General features: G+C 36.5%; 1 protein-coding gene across 3 annotated transcripts in view; it reads right to left on the bottom strand.

The window, feature by feature from the left end:
* LOC122793190 (paralemmin-2-like) overlaps positions 1–18,971 on the bottom strand; it is a 1,494,700-nt gene that overhangs the window by 1,046,687 nt on the left and 429,042 nt on the right. For all 3 annotated transcript variants that reach the window (XM_044061016.1, XM_044061018.1, XM_044061019.1), the window contains exon 2: positions 17,431–17,511. In XM_044061016.1, the coding sequence (XP_043916951.1) occupies positions 17,431–17,511 (81 nt within the window). The remainder of the gene's footprint in view (positions 1–17,430; positions 17,512–18,971) is intronic.

The raw sequence follows: 18,971 nt of genomic DNA, 5'->3' as shown, positions 1-18,971 counted from the left end.
GTGACCGCTCCTAGCTTGCAGTCATTCACAAACGTGGTCTAACTATTGGCCCTAGATATTTGATTTGACATCAGAAAAGTAGATGCCCCAGAACAGTGACCTGTGGGACCAGGCTCACAGAAGGTCTTTTTAATGAGGTGGCAAGCCCTATCCTGACTTCCTGTATCCTATCAGTGAGACACTTTCTAATCCATTGGGTGATGTAGGGGTTTATTCCAAGTTTGGCAAGGTTATCCACAATGCTTGAATGTGGTATAATATTAAAGGCCTTGGTCAGGTCAAGGCAGGCAGTGGGTACAATCTTCCCTTCATCCTTTAATTTCATGACTTTTTCAAGAAAGTCCACTAGGCTAAGGAGACATGACCTACCCTTGACAAAACACAATTATGATGGGTCAAGTGTTTGGATGTTTCTGATGTTATTATCGATTGGTTCCATTATAAATCTTTCCATGACTTTACATATGAGACTGGTCAGACTTATAGGACAGTAATTGCTTGTGTCAGTGGATGGTCCCCACTTGTGCAGAGATATTACTATTGCAGTCCTCCATTCAATTGGTATGAAACCAAGTTGGAGGCTGATGTTGAAAAGTGTTCTTATGAACATAAATATCTTGTTTTATTCTATTTAGAAAGCATCCTTGGATAATCGGGGGCCATAGAAGCCATATTCTTTACCTTTAAAAGCATCTACAGGACATAGTCCTGTGTATTAGCTAGGGCTATATGGTTTCCTAATATTTATTGCAAGATTACTGTGTGGAAGAGCGATTGTGAAGTTTTAGCTGAATTTGTCAGCTACTATATTTATTATATCCATACATTACACATAAGTGACACCATTTACAATTAGCAGAGACCACTGCTGTGTATTTGCCTTGAGATTGCAGATACAGCTGAAGAAGGCCTTTTGGTTATCCTTGGCTTGAATTACTATTTTTATCTCAAATTTGACCTTGGTAATTCTTATTATGTTCCTAAGTTCACAGTTTAATTTGAGGATTAGATGAAGCAAAAATCTAGACATTCTGCGAAAATCTGTATAGTTGACAGGTATGTGGCTAATGCTTAGGTTCTATACTTTATGTTAAACTTGTGTTTTTAAACCACTAACAAAAAAAAAACTTTTTTTTTTTTTTATATCTGTGCAGCAGATGCATTTTAAATTCAAGCAAGGGAGCTACATTTTCTTATTTTTTCTGTTCTTATAATGTTAGGGCAGACATTATAGAGGTGCAGTAAGGGACTTCACTAAGGTGAACTGGTAACTAAAATAACTACTGGTATTCGCTCTCTTCTATAAGGCCTGACTTAGTATTATTGTAAGTAGTACACCCACTGGCTAAAATGGCAGCACAGCACCGTGCAAGGGTATTGTAAGTGCAACTTGAATGACTGGACATCAGTTGAATTATGCCAATGGAATTCCATGAGAAAATACATTGTAACAGTTGAAGGATTATGGTAGGACAGTAAATGTTGGTGCCTCTAACAGGTGATACACCATTATTTGCTAATAAGATATGTATAAATCTAAGCAGTTTGTTGGAGAACAAACTTTGAGAACATCTCAATACCACCAATAAAGGAGCTGAAACATATCCCTGTGGTCTTCACGATGACTGTAAATATGTTAACAGTGTACCTGGCCTTATGTTACCATCATGCAAAACTGTAATCAGTACCAAACGAACGTTTACATGCCTGTCTTAAGGGGTGCTGTTTGTAGCAACATGATTCAGTTACAACAGCTTCAGCATGGGAAAAAGCATGCAGAGGCTGCCAGAGCATGTAAATCAGCATGTGCTGCCATGAAAAATACTAATACACCTCACAAACACTCTTTAGAGTATGGGAATTTTAAAAAAGTTTTAATTACTTATTTATTATAGTAGAACAGGTCATTGGAAACGGCTGACGTGGTGACTTTGATAGTATTTTGGAAAAGGATGAACTGCTTCAGCAGGTTAAACTTAATGCTGGTCACCATTCAACCTTAGATAGACATCTCAGCATTAGGGGTGTCTTTACATTGTGTCACATGAATAACTTTATTGTCTATTACACTTCTAACATTATATTTCCTTATTTTTATTTTTGAAAGAAGTTGAATATGAATTAAGAGGGTCGATTGGTCTGATGCTTAAGTGATATCCAATAAATCATTTCTTTTAGTTCCAAATGGAGGAAGCTTTTTTATTTATTTTAGTTCAATTTATTTTAATTAACTTTTGGCCACTGTTTGCTCTTTTACAGTGTGCAAGGAGATATTAAACATGGCCATTGTGACTGCTGGGGGTGTCATTTACTACATTAGAATGGTCACTATGGCAACTGTGAGCTAAGAGGTAATTAAAACTCCCTAAGCCAAAACTCTGTGGTAAACTGAACATTTCTTGTCTCTGTAGGAGTGTGGTTGTAGATAGGTTCTGGCAGAGGTTTTAAAATTCTGAGTGCAAAGTCAAGACAAGATAAGCTACCAAACTTTGATTATACCAGTACACATTGATAATAAAAACAGTATTTTAAAAGGCAACATTTACTTATTTTATTCTACAGACCAGATGTAATGGTACACTAACAAAGGCTAACACTATGATAGGTAACTGTAATACTCAAACTAGTAGCCTCATTCTGAAGTGGAATCAAAGAGAAACCAATACATATTTTAGGCTATAAGATATTTTTACAGGTACTTTGGAGATTACTCTCCCATATCTTGAATTACAGAGACATAACAAATCCTGATCTTGAATTCAATGGAACATTACTGCTGGAGGAATCTAGAGAAAATCAACATGCGGACAGAACTGATTTCAGGAGCTGGGGAGATGGTACTTCATTTAGTTAGAGAAATTAAAGTTAAGATTAATGCGTTGAGAAGGAGCAAGCAGACAGAGGGAATCAGGGACTTTCAGACTATGGATTAAAGCACTCTGAAATGATGGCCGACTACAAAGGAAGTTAAAATTTATACCTTTAGAATTTCTAGTTACCATTAATTTTCTCCTAATAAAACCTGAGGTTTCATAAGCTATACAGACTGGAATAACATCAGTAACAATAAAAGTCTAAAAGCAAAATTATGGAAAATATGATTTAACTTAAAAATGAATATAAAGGGTTTCATGAACTGAGAAGAGGCTTTGATATGTGCCTTGAGGAGTATGTCAATGTAACACCTACAGGTTTTAAATGATGGTGGGCAGACTGATTGCTACAACTGTTGAAAAGTTGCAGGACATGATGAGGTTAGAGTAATTCTATTACAGCTGCCCAGAAAATTTGAAAATCTGTTTAAAGGACCAAGCTCACCGAGCAGTGAAAGAAAATGGTGATTCTTGAAATGACTATGCTAGGAATACACTTATTTGGAAAAGGGGGGATGAGGGACAGAGTGTGTGTTTGTGGGGGTTTGAACAGTGAGATAAAATGCTAAGGGAATATCTATGAGGTATAAAGGCTTATCACTTTATCAGAAAATGCAGACCACAAATGCAAGGAAGAGATTTAACTGGAAGGAAAATGCATTTGAGTTTTGTAGAAAGCTATTACATGTTGCCAAAAACTGCCTACAAATGATAAAAAAGTACAGGGTCAGACTGGGATGGAAATGAGTACATGACTTTGCATCTATCATACCAAAGTGATATGACAAAGAGCATATAATCAGATAATCAGTTTATGTTAAAAGAATACAAATCATAAACTAAGAGATATTGAAAAATCCTTTATGCTCATGAAAGAAGATCATCTTTTTCCTGACGGTTGGTACCTGTCATGTATTACACTTGGCGGGGGGGGGGGGGGGGGTAGTATAAAAAAGAACATGGCCACTATTTGGAATGTGAAATAACAGAGAAAACTACAAATGGTTGCAGGTGTAAAAGGGATTATTCTAGATAGTACTTGAAGTGACACATACAATTACTAATAGCAAGGATTACAAAGATAAGCTATGCTCCAAGGTCCCCTAAGACCTGTCTAAAAAGATAATGAAAGGCTCATATTTCATTCTGGCATTCCAACGCAAGTGTTTTAATGGAATGTGTGGAAGTGGAAGAAGGAATTCAGCAAGAAATTGTTGTTGCAACTACTTATGAGTGGTGATTCAAGTAACAGAGGAGGAAACTGAGTTCCAGAAGACAAAAGCAGATGCATACATGACTCAGTGAGTATGAGGGAATGTAAATGAATCATGGAAAAACCGTTAACAGAAAAGTTATCTGTATAGTAAACTATATTTGCATTTGTTTCATTCATGACCAAAGGTTAGTTCTAAACAGTTAATCTTTTTTTTGTATTTTTTTCTTACATATAAGGTGACCATCAGATCGCCTCCAACAGTCCAATTATCTCAGACAGAAGTCACATCCCTGATAGATTTACAGTATTCCCCTCACCAGCAGAGTCTTACATATTGGCAGAGGACCTGCACTGAGGCTGCCCCATCAACACAAGCGGGGTCATTTTGGTATGGCCAGATCCCCCCTCCTAGTTTCCCTACCTCTATTTGTGGGAACCATCTTGCAGACTGAGAAGGCAACAGGGAGAGCCACTTTGGGTTGGTGTTCCTCCCCAGCTGAAGGGTAACCACATCTCACCCTGTATCTATGTCCTCTCAACATGGCATCTGTTCCTTTGAAACCCAGACATCACCAGGGTTCAATGGGTGATGCCCAGCATATCCCTCCCCACCCCTCCTGGATAGGTATGTCCATTCTTGGTGTCACTCCATCAGTTGTCTGAGCCACTAATTGGACTCAAGTCACCTGGGTTGTAGTTTGGGCTTTATCTCTCAATGTTACGAAAGCAGCCTCTAAACAGTTAATCTAACATGGATCCAGGATTTCAATAAATGAAATTTCAAACATATTCTGTCTCTTCTAAACTTGCTGTAAGAAGTCAACCAAATACTTTTTGTAAGGGCAGATACTCTTTCAGCCTGAATAACCCAGTACCAGATCCAGGTAGTTCTGGATATTCTGAAAAAGTTGGCACCACTATATAGTGACAGCCTGCAGTGCTCTACATCATCGGCACATGCAGTAGAAAAGGAAAAGAAACATCTGGAAAATTAACTGCATTACAGGGTCCATGATAACAAAAATGGGAAGAAGTGTAAGAAAAAGTGGAAATGCAGAGAAACATCACAGTATGTGGACTTTACACATAGTCTTTCTGCTTAAGCAAAATTTTACTGCTTGGTTTTTCACTAACCATCATGGAAGTAGCCTAGTTGCATAATCAGCTACACACAAAATGCCACAGACACATGCATGTATGTACTGATGGGCAGGCTAGGAAGGAGAACATTCTTGACTTGACCAATCATAAAACACACAGGGATAGCAAACATCAAACAAATGGCCTCACATATTCATTTGGAGATGGCTCTGATATCTTAGAGCTAATTTTGGTTTTACAGACTTAATTCCAAATACTGCTCTACTGTATGTCATGAGTGAGTATCCATCTAGTTGCCATTTGTGTATATTAAACACCAAGAGGCACTTAAACATGCAATGCATTTGTATCACAAATAACGATAGCTGTTGAAATGGCAAGAGATAATCTCTCTAGTAGTGCAACTACAAAAAAATGTATGTTGTTAGAACAGATATCCTTTCAAGAAGAGATTATTTATTTGTCAGGATTTTTAACAAGAATTAAATACAGATTGCATCTGACTTGTTTTCAAATACATTTTCTTTTATACAACTGAGCCTAACCCTAATGCTTACCCTTCCCTCAAATCTAACCCTACTCCTTGCCTTCATAAAAGCTTTCCTGTATCGCTACCACTACATAAGACACACTTAGACACACAAACATTCACAACCACAGATAAATAACACTGTATCTATCCCCTAACCTAACCCTGGCCCTAACCCTGAAATACACACATTCACAATCATACATTACCCATCCTTCACTTATTCCCAGCCATAGCCCTAACTCAAATACACCCACATAAATACTCTCACCCCTCCAACCTTACTTAACTGTCTCGACATTAGACAACATCAACATGAAGTAAAACCAATAAAAAATGGATCTCAGCACCAGAAATAAAAAAAAAAACTCACATATTTTAATCCAAATACAAATAGTAGAGCTTTCAGGAATAGTCCCTTCCTCAATGCATATAAAACACAATTCAAATACAGAGTTGGGCATGATCCCATCACTCAGTAAGAGCTCAGCTTGTTATACAGAAAACCTAAAGTTTAAAGACACAGTGATGCATATAAAAAGTACATTCAAAAGCAAATTAAAAAAACACAACAGATAAAGGCAGTCAATAACAACATTCACTTCAGTTTCATTGTTTTTTGTTTTAATACAGGTAAACTAACTGAAACCAGGTGCACGGTCAGCCTGAAGTTTTAAAATCCAAGTGTATTCAGCTAGTTTAGTGGCATTTAGAACATCACCACCTTTTATGTTAAAAATATCCTTTGTATTACTCTAAATTTAAATGCATGGTCTATACCATTGTCATAAATGTGCTTAGCCAAGGAATTAGTACGCATATTCCTAGTAATTTCTGAAAGATGCTCCGAAATTCTTTCCTTAAATTTTCTATTAGATTTACCTATACAGAAACAAGAGCCTGCCACGCACACAGTTAATTAAACCAGATTTTTGGTATTGAAAGTAGCCAAACAATCAAATTCATAAATATGTGCTGCTTGTGGATGCGCAAAAGTAACAGAAGGATCAATGTGTTTACAAAAAACACAATTATAACATGGAACAGTACCTTTTCTTTTACTTCAAGTGGATCGGTCCTTCATTTTATGCATTTCCTTAAAGCATATTTTCTGTTTCAGATTAGTGCATTTCTTAAAAGTAAAAATGGGAGATGCACCCATTATTTTATTCAGTTTTGGCATAGCAGTTAGTATGTCCCAGTTTCTCCATATAATATTAGCAACACCACCAGTATTAACACTGTATTTCATATATACCTAAACTTAATGTTATTATTACGACTTTGGTTAGTCTGTGGATGTTCTGATGAAAAATATGGTTTGGCTCTACCTTCTGTTTCATTAGTTACACAGGTGCTTCATTCAAAAGACCTTCATCATAGCCGCACATTTGAAGTTCTTGTCTTAACATATCTGACTGCTGGTTACATAATATTGCATCTGTATTCAGTCTACTCACTTTCATATATTGGCTTTTAACTACCCCTTTAAAAACATGACCAGGATGCATACTGTAACTATAAAGAAATCTGCTAGCCTGAACTTCCTTCCTATAGATATTCGATGATGTCAGACAATCAGTATTTTTAATGCTATATTCAAAAAACAAATCTCTGTTCTAGAATATTTCATCTTAAATCTCGGGAAATTTGTAGTAGTTTCCAAGAATCAAATATATTCATGTAGTTCAATTTCATCACCCTTCCAAACCAAAAAAATATTGTCAACAAAGCATTTATAAAATAGAATTTCATCAGTATAATTATTTGTTGTACTAAATACATGCACACTCTTCCATTCATATAGGGCTATGCTAGAATAAGTACTTGCTATTGATGTACCCATAGCAACAATACTTGTTGGTACACAGCTGCTCTCCAAATAGGAAAACATTAGTTGTTAGTACAACTTCTAAGAGCTAAGAGAGTTCTTACATAAATATTCCCTCACAACCTGTATGCTGCATGCTAAATAGGCAGATAAAGGGAGTGCCATAATTATAACGAATAGTGAAAAATATAAACAGTCTATGCAATTATTTTTAATGATCCAAGTACATTTTAATAGGAGTAATGTGAAAAACATAATACGCAGGGTTAATGATGTCATTTATGAGCTTCAGGTACAAGATGATATTACATGTGAACTGTTCCCCTTCTTATATGTTGTTAGCCCCCCCTGATGCAACCTATCGTATCTGGGAGGGCGTGGGTTACTGAGGCCATTTCATTTTCCTAGAAGAACAATTAAAACCCTTGTTAAAAAAATCTTTGAAGTTATATTTGTGATAATAATGACTTTTTAAAACAACTTTATCAGTGGCATTCTGTGAATGAGACTGCCCAGTTTATTTTTGTAACAATGAATGTCAGCTCATTGATTACGATCATCCATAATGAATATGGCATACAGGCAAGAAAAACCCAGCTAAGCTAGAGTTTTCACTGTGTGATACCTTAAACCTGTAACAGAGGCCCATGGGATGTATGTAAATGACCCCTTAAGGGCATCAAGTGTTTCCTCTACATGGCTTCTGAATGCCCATGACGTTTTTAGTTTTTAAGTATTTATGGTTATGTGGACATTCAGGAGCCATGTAGTGGAATCACCTGATATTCTTAAGGAGTCATTTGCATATATCCCATGTCCTCAATTACAGGAGGTTTCAGGTATCACACAATGGAAAATCTAGCTTGGCTGAATTTTTTATGCAGTTTTTACTAAATGGTTTGTTTGCCTGACCTTTCTACCCTTTCGTTTGGACATATATATATATATATATATATATATATATATATATATATATATATATATACATATATATATATATATATATATATATATATATATATATACATATATATATATATATATATATATATATATGTATATATACTTCAGTAGATCGAACTTTTACTATAAATCGAACTTTTACTAGTTCGAACCACATATGGCCGAGACCATATGTTCGAACTCGTAAAAGTTCGAACACTGATGTAAAACCACATAAAACCAAAAAACACAAAACTAAACGTCTATAGCAGGGGGGGCTACACCCCCCCTGCACCCCCCCACACCCCCATTACTTAAATATGCCAACTCCGAGATCGCACTACATTGCAGAAATGGGAAATCTTCCCTTTCCACTCTGTATGGATATCTCCATTCAGTCAGTTTGGACTTTTACAAGTTCGAACATATGGTCTCGGCCATATGTGGTTCGAACTTATAAACGTTCGATCTACTGAAGGGGACCCATGTGTATACATATATATATGTTGTTGTGTCTTTTGGCTTTTCCCAGTTAGGGGTCACCACAGCAGAACTCTGGTCCGCTAATAAATATATATATATATATATATATATATATATATATATATAAAATGTATATATATATATATATATATATATATATATATATATATATATATATATATATTTATATATTTATATGTGTAATGTGTATATATATATATATATATATATATATATATATATATATATATATATATATATATATATATATATGGTTCCCCTTCATATGCCCGAATAACCACAAGCTCGAAATGCAATAAGCCGAGACCATAAAGATGAAACACCGGAAACCCAAAAGCGCGAAAATCAAAAGGAAGAAACTGTATGGAAAGCGGTGACAAATGGAAAGTGCAGAAGAATCCCGCAGTTCTCCTGGCATGATTGGTGAAATATATGTGACTGTATCATCTCAGAAAGGAGCTCCTATACTCCTTTTAGATGGGTACATGTTACACAGAGAGAAAATATATTGTGATAAAACATACTGGTGCTGCAAGTATAAATGTGATGAGAAATGTAGAGGTAGGGCTGTTGCTTTAACTGTGCCTAACGGGGAAAGGCTGTTAAAATCTGTTCAGCACTTAACATCCTGGAGATCCGGTCGAAGTTGAGCAGTATAAAATGTCTCACTCGTTAAAGTAGAAAGCTGATAATTCCAGGGATACTCCCTGTTTAATAGTTGATGATGTTTTAGCATCAACATCTAATGTGATAGCTCCCAATTTACCTACTCACAAAACACTTGTTCAAAAAGTTGGTAAGATGTGTCATTCTAAGTTAAAATACAGCAGTTTCCATATTGAAAAGTTGGAAGATATTGATGTTACAGTGTTTCCATGTAAATCGGGAGTGTTTCTTAGTAAGTGCATAGTAGATACTGCTACAAAAACAGCGGTGGTAGTCTTTTCAACTACACAAAATCTGCTTGATCTAAGCACAGCTACTATTTGGCTTGTTGACGGTACGTTCTTTTATAAAGGTATAATGTGCCGTCAACTGTACAGTATTCATGGTTTGATTAGATACGGAGGTTTTCATAAGAACATACCTTTGCTGTATTGTATAATGAGCAGAAAGTCTCTCAAATGTTACAACTTTATGTGGAGTTGTGTTTTATGTTTAATGGATGAGCAAGGCTTTGAGGTGTCTGTCAAATACATATTGAGTGATTTTGAAGTAGCAGCCAGGAAGAGTATTCTGTTAAATCTGCAAGGTGTAAAACCTAAAGGTTGTTTGTTTCACTTCTCCCAAAACATTTGGAGAAAGGTGCAACAGCTAGGTCTTTCACATCTGTATAACACAGACTTTCTTTTCAGTTGCATGTCAAGTGTCTCATCGCTTTAGCTTTTGTACCTGAATCTCATGTTGTTTGTCTTTTCGGCTTTTCCCGGTAAAGGGTCACCACAGCGGAACTCCGGTCCGCTAATGATTGGCAGTAGATTTTTTTACCTGAATCTGATGTATTATGTGCATTTGATTAACTAAAAGCTGTGTTTCCAGCTGATGGCAATGAAGTGTTGAAGTACTTTTCTGAGTGGTATATGCTGGGAAAAGTTCAAATGTTTTGCACTAGGACTACTGGATTTTCCAGGTTTCCCCCATTGTTTCCCATTTCGTTTTGGAATGTGGATGAATTAAATATGTTGTTTTTGCCTCGCACACAAAACAGCGTGGAGGCATGGTACCATAGATTGAAGTCATTACTGGGCCATAGAGCAACAGACCTATAGATGCTTATGACAGTGTTATCTAGAGAACAGGATAGAGTAGATGAGCTCAGAATTAGAATGAGTTGTGGCGCACCTTCTTCACCAAAGAAACAAAAGGTAGTGACCTGTCATGCTAAATTTGAGCATGTTTTGAGGAACAGATCTAGTTACTCAGATTTGGATTTCCTGATGGGAATTGCAAGGTTGCTAAAGATGTGATGTACGGTATGACAATCGCAGTACATGTTGAAGCTTTAACAGACGTTATGAGGACTCTATGTGGATGAATGGATTTACATTGTATTTCTTTTGCTTTGAAGCATTATTCTGGGATAATAAAGGTTTTACTTTATTTTCGAGCTTTTATGTGATCATGGTGAATGGTTGTCAGTCATTTGCAGTTTCGGGATTTTGTCGTTTCTGGTTTCGGCATATTGCATTTCGAGCTTGTGGTTATTCGGGCATATAAAGGGGGACTATATATATATATATATATATATATATATATATATATATATATATATATATATATATATTATATATATATATGTATGTGTGTGTGTGTGTGTGTGTGTGTGTGTGTGTGTGTATATATATATATATATATATACATATATATATATATATATTTATATATATATATATATATATATATATACACATATATATATATATATATATATATATATATATATATATATATATATATATATATATATATATATATATATATATATATATATATGGATCTACTTTACTTGACCTAAATTTCATTTGAATGACACCCATTTCACTGACACCCAATTGACCTAAATTTCATTTGACCTAAAACTCATTTGACTGACTCCCATTTCACCGGCAGCTTACAATTTATTTTTTATTTATTCATTTTACATTTGTTGACCTGGATAGTCCGACTGGATACATGTCCATTTTCAGTGGAGGCCTGGGGAAGAAGAGCTCCAGCATAAATAGATACAGTAGAAAACATTACAAACGCATTACAAAATAAAATCTCCAGGTAAATAGTATAGAAACAATATAGAGATATTTACAAAGTATACATAGACAATCATGAATAGACACATTCACAGGTTAAAGGTTACCCCTGTTTACAACATAGGGAACAAATAGACAGTAACTAGATTATTAGTTTATTCAACATTTCTTAATTAGATCTAGTCAGGCTTATTACAGTGGCATAGCCAGTTGAGTGCCAAGTGTTGTTTAAGTTTGGTTTTAAACTGGTCTACGGAGGAGAGCATTGTGATGTCAGCTGGAAGTAGGTTCAAACTCTACTTGTAGAGTTTGCGAATAGGGCATCACCAGCTGCATTGTTAGTTTTGATGGTTTGAATTAATAGTTTATTTGAGGATCGAAGCAATCTTGAATTGTTATGGGGGGTGATTATGTTTCTAAGAGCTGGTGTATGATTTGGGTTACAGAGAATTTTATTGGCCATAATCAGAAGGTTGTATTGGATTAGATTGGGAAGTTCAAGCCACCCAAGCTGTTTGAGGTCGATACAGTGGTGTGTCCTAAAAGGCAGCCCAGTGGCAAATCTGGCAATGTGATTATACCAGGTTTACAGTCGGTCGAGTACAGTCTTGTTTAGATTGGAGAGAAGGGGGGAAGCGTATAGCAGTGTAGAAAATAGATGAGAACGAGCCATAGCAATCTTGGCTGGAGGGGTTAGGAAGACTTTAATTTTATACAGAGACCCAAGTTTTTTATTGATGGTCTTGCTAGTTTGATTTACTTGTAGGTCAAATTTTAGGTTGTTGGCAATAATGATACCTACTAGTTTTGTAGAGGGGTCAGGGGAGATTATTGTGTCATCTTTTGCATTTATAGTGAAGTTAAAAGAAGTAGACCTATGTGTTGGAGAGAACAGTAACATTTTAGTTTTTTTTGGGGTTTAATAACAGTCTCCGATCAGACAGCCACTTTTCCACAGTATTGAATATGGACTGGGTAGCAGACCTCAAGTCTGAGGGAGATGTAGCTGAGCAAACCAGGGTGGAGTCATCAGCGTATTGAATGCAGGTGACATTAGGGATGACAGTATGTAACTCATTAATAAAGATAGAAAACAGTAGGGGCCCTAGTTCCATAACAGTATGACTTGCACCACCCCCATGATGTGTTGGAATTTAAAACACTGTTGTGTGGTTACTTTAATGACTTTAGATAATTCCCATAAAAATGTAAATAGAAAAACCCACATTTAGAAACACTACAACACTACTTTCTGCATGACTATTGGAAACAATGCTGAATTGCAACCTACTAAACCTTAAACCACAGACAAGCGCACACAGAACACCAGTAACTAACCCTTACCAGAAATGGGACAATGTACAACCAAATTAGGTGGGGGGGATGTGCTTTCCCCACGTAATTATATATATACTAACTCCAGGATCACACTACAGTGGGGAAAAGGGCATATACCTTTAACTTGCCTTGCAGTACTATACATGCTGTCACTACTGCTGGGAACGCAGAAAACATTTGCCAAATTACTTTAGATACTTCCCATAAAAATGAAAATAGAAAAACCCACATTTAGAAACACTACAACATTACTTTCTACATGACTACTGGAGTTCTAGCAGTCAGCAATGTAAGTTACAGTTGTTGTGTCTTTCGGCTTATCCCGGTTAGGGGTCGCCACAGCAGAACTCCGGTCCGCTAATGTTTGGTAGTGGATTTTTACATGTCGAGTTACCAGCCCTGATGCACAACCTTCAACAAGGGCAAGCCCATTCATGCATGCCTCCACACAGAAAATTCTTTTAATCACAAACAAGTCCCAGACGAAGGAAAACCCACAAGTCCATGTCTTACTTGTCAGTGAAATGGGTCTCAGTCAAATGAGTTTTAGGTCAAATGAAATTTAGGTCATTTGGATGTCGGTCAAATGGGTGTCAGTCAAATGAAATTTAGGTCAAGTGAAGTAGTCTACCTTGTATAACCGAAATTACAATTACCAGTATCTCTAATCACCGAGATGACTTCACCTAAACCTCTAATTACTGAAGCTATGAAACACTGCACTTTTGAATAGTGAAACACACCACTTGGCCACCGGGGCAAAATAACAACATGGATACAAATTAAACCTGCCCAAGTGGGGGGAGTTGCCCCCCAGATCCCCCACGTGGGGGCCTTCACCCCTCACACTCCTCTAACTAAATATACCAACAATGAGATTGCACTACACTGGGGAAAAGGGCAAAGTTCACCCTGGTGGCCAAGTGGTTCATTTCCCTATTCAAAAGTGCGATGGTGTTTCGTAGCTTCAGTGATTAGAGGTTAAGTCTTCTCAGTGATTAGAGATTTGGGTAAGTGTAATTTTGGTTATACAAGGCAGACGTATAAGATATCTTAGTGCTAGGATTCTTTGATCTAAAAACAAAGATTAATCCGTACAACAGTGATTTAAATTCCAGCACGTCATGGGGGTGATGCAAGTCATACTGTTATGGAACTAGTCAGCAAATGCCTATACCCACTAAATGGGTCACTTGCACATTAGGAATTGCACCTTGACTACTGCCAGCAATTTTGAGTGGCAGCTGACTCGATGACTTTTTTGTATATTTCATTAACCAAATCATAGCTTGTACAAGCATGATGCTGAAGAAGCAGTTGGCATTACACAGTACCAACGGTTTGCCTTTATTCATGTTTTTAGATTTCGAATGTGGGACATGTAAGTAGCAGTGCTGAAGAATGATTGTCCCCTTGCAAAGACACCTGCTTAATTTTTGTATCTGCTGCTTCAAGTGATGGCTGGCTTTTAATAAGAGAATAATGATGGGTTGGTTTGATTTGTGGTCAGTGGGGAAGGACATTCTATGTATGTGGTCATTTGATGGAAAGCTTTAGTATTGGGGAACCTATATGGAGTCATTTGGTTACGTGCCCTAGATCTGACAAACTATTTTAGACACCTTTGTTGGTATACTGCCACAACAATATACCGAAAAGTTCTAAGCGCAACCAACTTTAAAAATTCTGAGTGTTATTTTGCTTCTGTAGCTGAAAAGAGGTTATTTCATCTTGTAAAGTGCCAATTTGCAGAATTGTAATACTATGTTTTGAACCATATCAACAAAAAGTGTGGAATTTTCCAGTGTAGCGCTCCAAGCCATCAAGAAGTTCCTATTCCTGCAGAGGAAAGCTCCAAAGGAAATCCATGAATGTATGATGCAAATGCAAATGGTGAGTGACATGTGCCCTTTTTGCTCAACTGTGAAGAAGTGATGTGCAAACTTTCAGCATGACGATTTTGAGACTGAAGATGCAGCAAGGTCTAGGAGGCCTCAAACGTTGTCAACTTCTAAAATTGTTGATCATGTCCATGACCTGATTTTGGCAGATCAGCAAATATTATCTAAAACAATTGCTGAGACACTACAGATATCCATGGAATGCATTGGGTTTATAATCCACAAACAGGTGGGTATGCAGAAGCTGTCAACCAAGTGGGTGCCCTAATGTTTGAATGCTGACTAGAAAAGACATTGAGTGGAGGGTCTATATTATAACAGAGAATGCTTAAAATAGCGGACGCTGTATAATCGACCCAAAAAAATTAAAACACAAAATTCCCAGGGAAAAAAAATCAATGGTCCGAAAAAAAAAAACAAAAAAAACAAACAAACTCAAAATAAAGTGGGAGGTGCCCCCCCACCACCACTTAAATATACCAACTCTGAGATCGCACTGCAGTGCAGAAATCAGAAAAGTCCTGAAAATTGCTCACTGATTTTTTTCTCTTAGGAAAAAAAATCGCTGTTTTGTGTCTTCGGGATTTTGCCGTTTCGACATTTCACTGTTGATTAAACAGCGTTTGCTATATTAAGCATTCGCTTATTTAATAGGGAACCCGAGTGGACATTTCCAGGTTGAATTGGCTGTGATTTTTTCGAGCTGGTGCCAACCTTTTGGAATGACTAGTTACTATTAATGAAACATGGTTAAACCACTATGATCCTAAGAAAAAACAACAGTCAATGCAATGGTGGCACTCAGGGTCACCAACGCCAAAGTGCTATAGTGTTTTGGGATCAGGAAGGTGTTGCAATGGCTGACAGTTTTCCAAGGGGCCAAACAGTTAATGCAGAATATTACTGTAACTTGCTATGCCAATTAAAGGAGGCACTGAAAGAAAAAAGGAGATGGAAGCTGCAGAAAGGAGTTCTCTTTTTGCAAGACAATGCGCCTGATCACAAGGCTGGAAAATGATGGATGTTTTGATGAAACTGGGATTTGAGTACATAGACCATCCACCTTACTCACCAAATCTTGCTCCATCTGACTATTTCCTGTTTCCAAACCATAAAAAGAGTTTGAAATGGTGACAATTTTCAAGTGACTCGGAGGTGAGTGCAACAGTGGAGCAGTGACCAGACTTCAGACATTTTTTGGCAGGGTTACAGAAACTTTAGACATGATGTGCCAAGTGAGTTGAACTTCAAGGAGAATATGTTGAATAACTTGTAAGTTTAATGCTTTCACATCATTCCCTTCTTGGTCAGGCTTAAAACTTTTCAGCACCCCATTGCATTAAAAGCACTAACTTAATCAGCAGAAACTAATGACCTAATTAAAACGTGAGGTACATAAAATTCATAAATTAGATGTAAGAAAAAGTCCTTTGGGTTATTTACTCAAGCATATAAGTACATGAATGCAACCAGGATGCAGTTTGCAAACAAAATAAAAATTAAGCTAACTCGCTTTAGATTACATATGTAGCAACAAAAACATTAGAACTTACAATGTTTTTAGCCCAGTTACATAAAGAGAATATGATACTGCAAAACTAATGCTAAACAACTAAACAGTTATGATTGTTTAACTCATAATAACAAAAAAAGAACACCTTCAATGGCTGGAAGATATGTAAAATCATTTAGATGTTTTGTCAAGAAATTACAGAATGTGAAATACAAAATTGCAGATGAATCCTATAAACCGATATGAAATTATTTAAAGTTTATAACGTTTCTTGTTAACATCCACACATATTATAAACAGCATATATTGATCTTCTCTTGGCATTGACTGCTAAAATTCATTTTGGAACCCAGTCCATTTAACATATGACTCATTTGTAAATAATTTTTTGTAATTGTAGTCATAGTCACAACTCAATTTGCCACAGACCTCACCTCTTCTCTGCTAAATCCTTTACTGAGAGTTCCAGCCTCAGTGGGATCACTCCTTTTGGATACCATGGTCACCATGAGAGTTCTACCCTCTGACTGAAGATTCCTCATAGATACTACACTCACCAGCATTAGTGGGAGCTGACCATTGCCACTAGGTTCTGCCTGTAAGTTAGGAGGCATTCAGCATAAAAGGATACAGCTAAGATAACAAGGCATAGCTGGCGTCTCATGGGGTGTCGGATGCAAGTGGAAAAAGTCATATTAAAACATCATCTGGATGAAAAAGTCAGGGGTGGGCATAAAAAGTTTAATAAGTAAATAAATAAATAAATACAATTGTGATTCACATGGCTAGCTACTGAGATGTCAGGAAGTCTTTCATTTAATGTGCCATTTTCCCTGATGTGGCTTAGAACACTTGAAGAAACAATATTGTCACTATTTGATACATATAAAAAAAATTGCTGAACCACATTCACCTCATGGACTTCAATCCCTTACCCTGAAGTGCTGTAGCTGAAGGATCTGGTCTTCTAGCTGTTGTCGTCTCTGTTCAATTTCTGTCTGTCGTTTTCTTTTTTCCTATGAAAAAAAATATTCAGTCAGATGACCAACATTCCTACAGTTTAACAATTTCAGTAACTAAATGTAGTACTAAGTCTGAGCTCATAAGCAATGAGCAGACATGCTGTAATGAGTAATTTGTTTAATTTCTAGATCCTCACATAACGCCATTGTATTCGGTCATTGAAAAGGACAGTGATATTGTGAAATGGGATGCATTCTGTAAATGATGTATTACTGTTTCAAGCATAATGTATATTATATGTAGTAATAATGCAATTAGAACAATTTACGTACAGACAGTTTGCCCATCTTTTCTTTTAATGTGGGCATTATGGTGTCACATGTCTTGAGTGAAACCTGCTGCACTTATTAACATGCTCCATTACAGAAACAAGCTAGAAAGGGAAGAAAATAAGAACTAAAGAATAAATAAATAGAGTAGCCGTATGAATATGTCATGGTTGTATGTCTGCAAGATGTACACCACCTCCTTTTAAACTGAAACCACATTCATATATTAATTGCTTTACATGACCATGTAAAGCACAGACACCGAATAGTTTAGAAACTAGTGGCTTAAAGTCTGCAGAATTTGATCATAACTTAATCTTATAAATATACTTTTTTGCTTTATGTCTAAGGGTGATAGTCATATACATCTTGGTTGAGCTGAGCAATGCACTCTACTAGGTTTGGCAGAGCTGCACTGCTCAAATATAATGCAATGCAATCCATAATTAGCACACCTTTGATTCCCATTAAAGCTTTCCTGCAAATGTCAACCAATTACTTTATTATGTAGTGCAAGCAGCTACAGGTGGAGCATATTGTAGATCCATAGTGCTAAGCTACACAGCTAGAATCCGTTTAATTAGGGGACTAGTCTTCCCTACCAAAAAATAGGTGCAACACGGCTAACAGCTGAATTTACCCCATTGCAGACATTGTATAGTACTTCATAGTTACCATTGTAGTGAGGGTGTCTGGGTTGCAGTGATGCATAATTTCTATAGGTCACACCCATATTATACATCTTTTGCAAAATTTATGTAGGTCACATCAACAGACCAGAACATTTGCATAATTAATGTAGGTCACACCCACAGAGCACCATATTAGCATAGAAATATTGCCTCTCAGTTGCAAATCACTGAACGACTTAGCAGCAAAAGTTTGAGGATTGTTTTTCACTTGTGTTCTGGCTTTGCACTGTATTTAACGGTTTTATGAATAACACCCTTAGTTTACAGTTTATTTTACTAATTTGTTTGCTTACTTGTTTATCTGAATTAGTATGGTGATCCCAAAGATCTTTTGGAGACTCAATCTGGATCACTAGAATAACCATACTGAAAACATACTTAATACTATTTCTATCACTATTGTCAGCATATAGGTCATTAATACAAGAGAGGAAGTTAAGGTCTGACAACTATACCCAGCTCTATACCTGAATGCAGGTTATATGTACTAGG

This window comes from Protopterus annectens, chromosome 2.part0 (genome assembly GCF_019279795.1).
Source record: "Protopterus annectens isolate FY-2018-M chromosome 2.part0, PAN1.0, whole genome shotgun sequence".
NCBI classification, from domain to species: domain Eukaryota; kingdom Metazoa; phylum Chordata; order Ceratodontiformes; family Protopteridae; genus Protopterus; species Protopterus annectens.
Note: the sequence above shows the minus strand (reverse complement) of the source record. Positions and strands in the feature narration are given on the sequence as shown.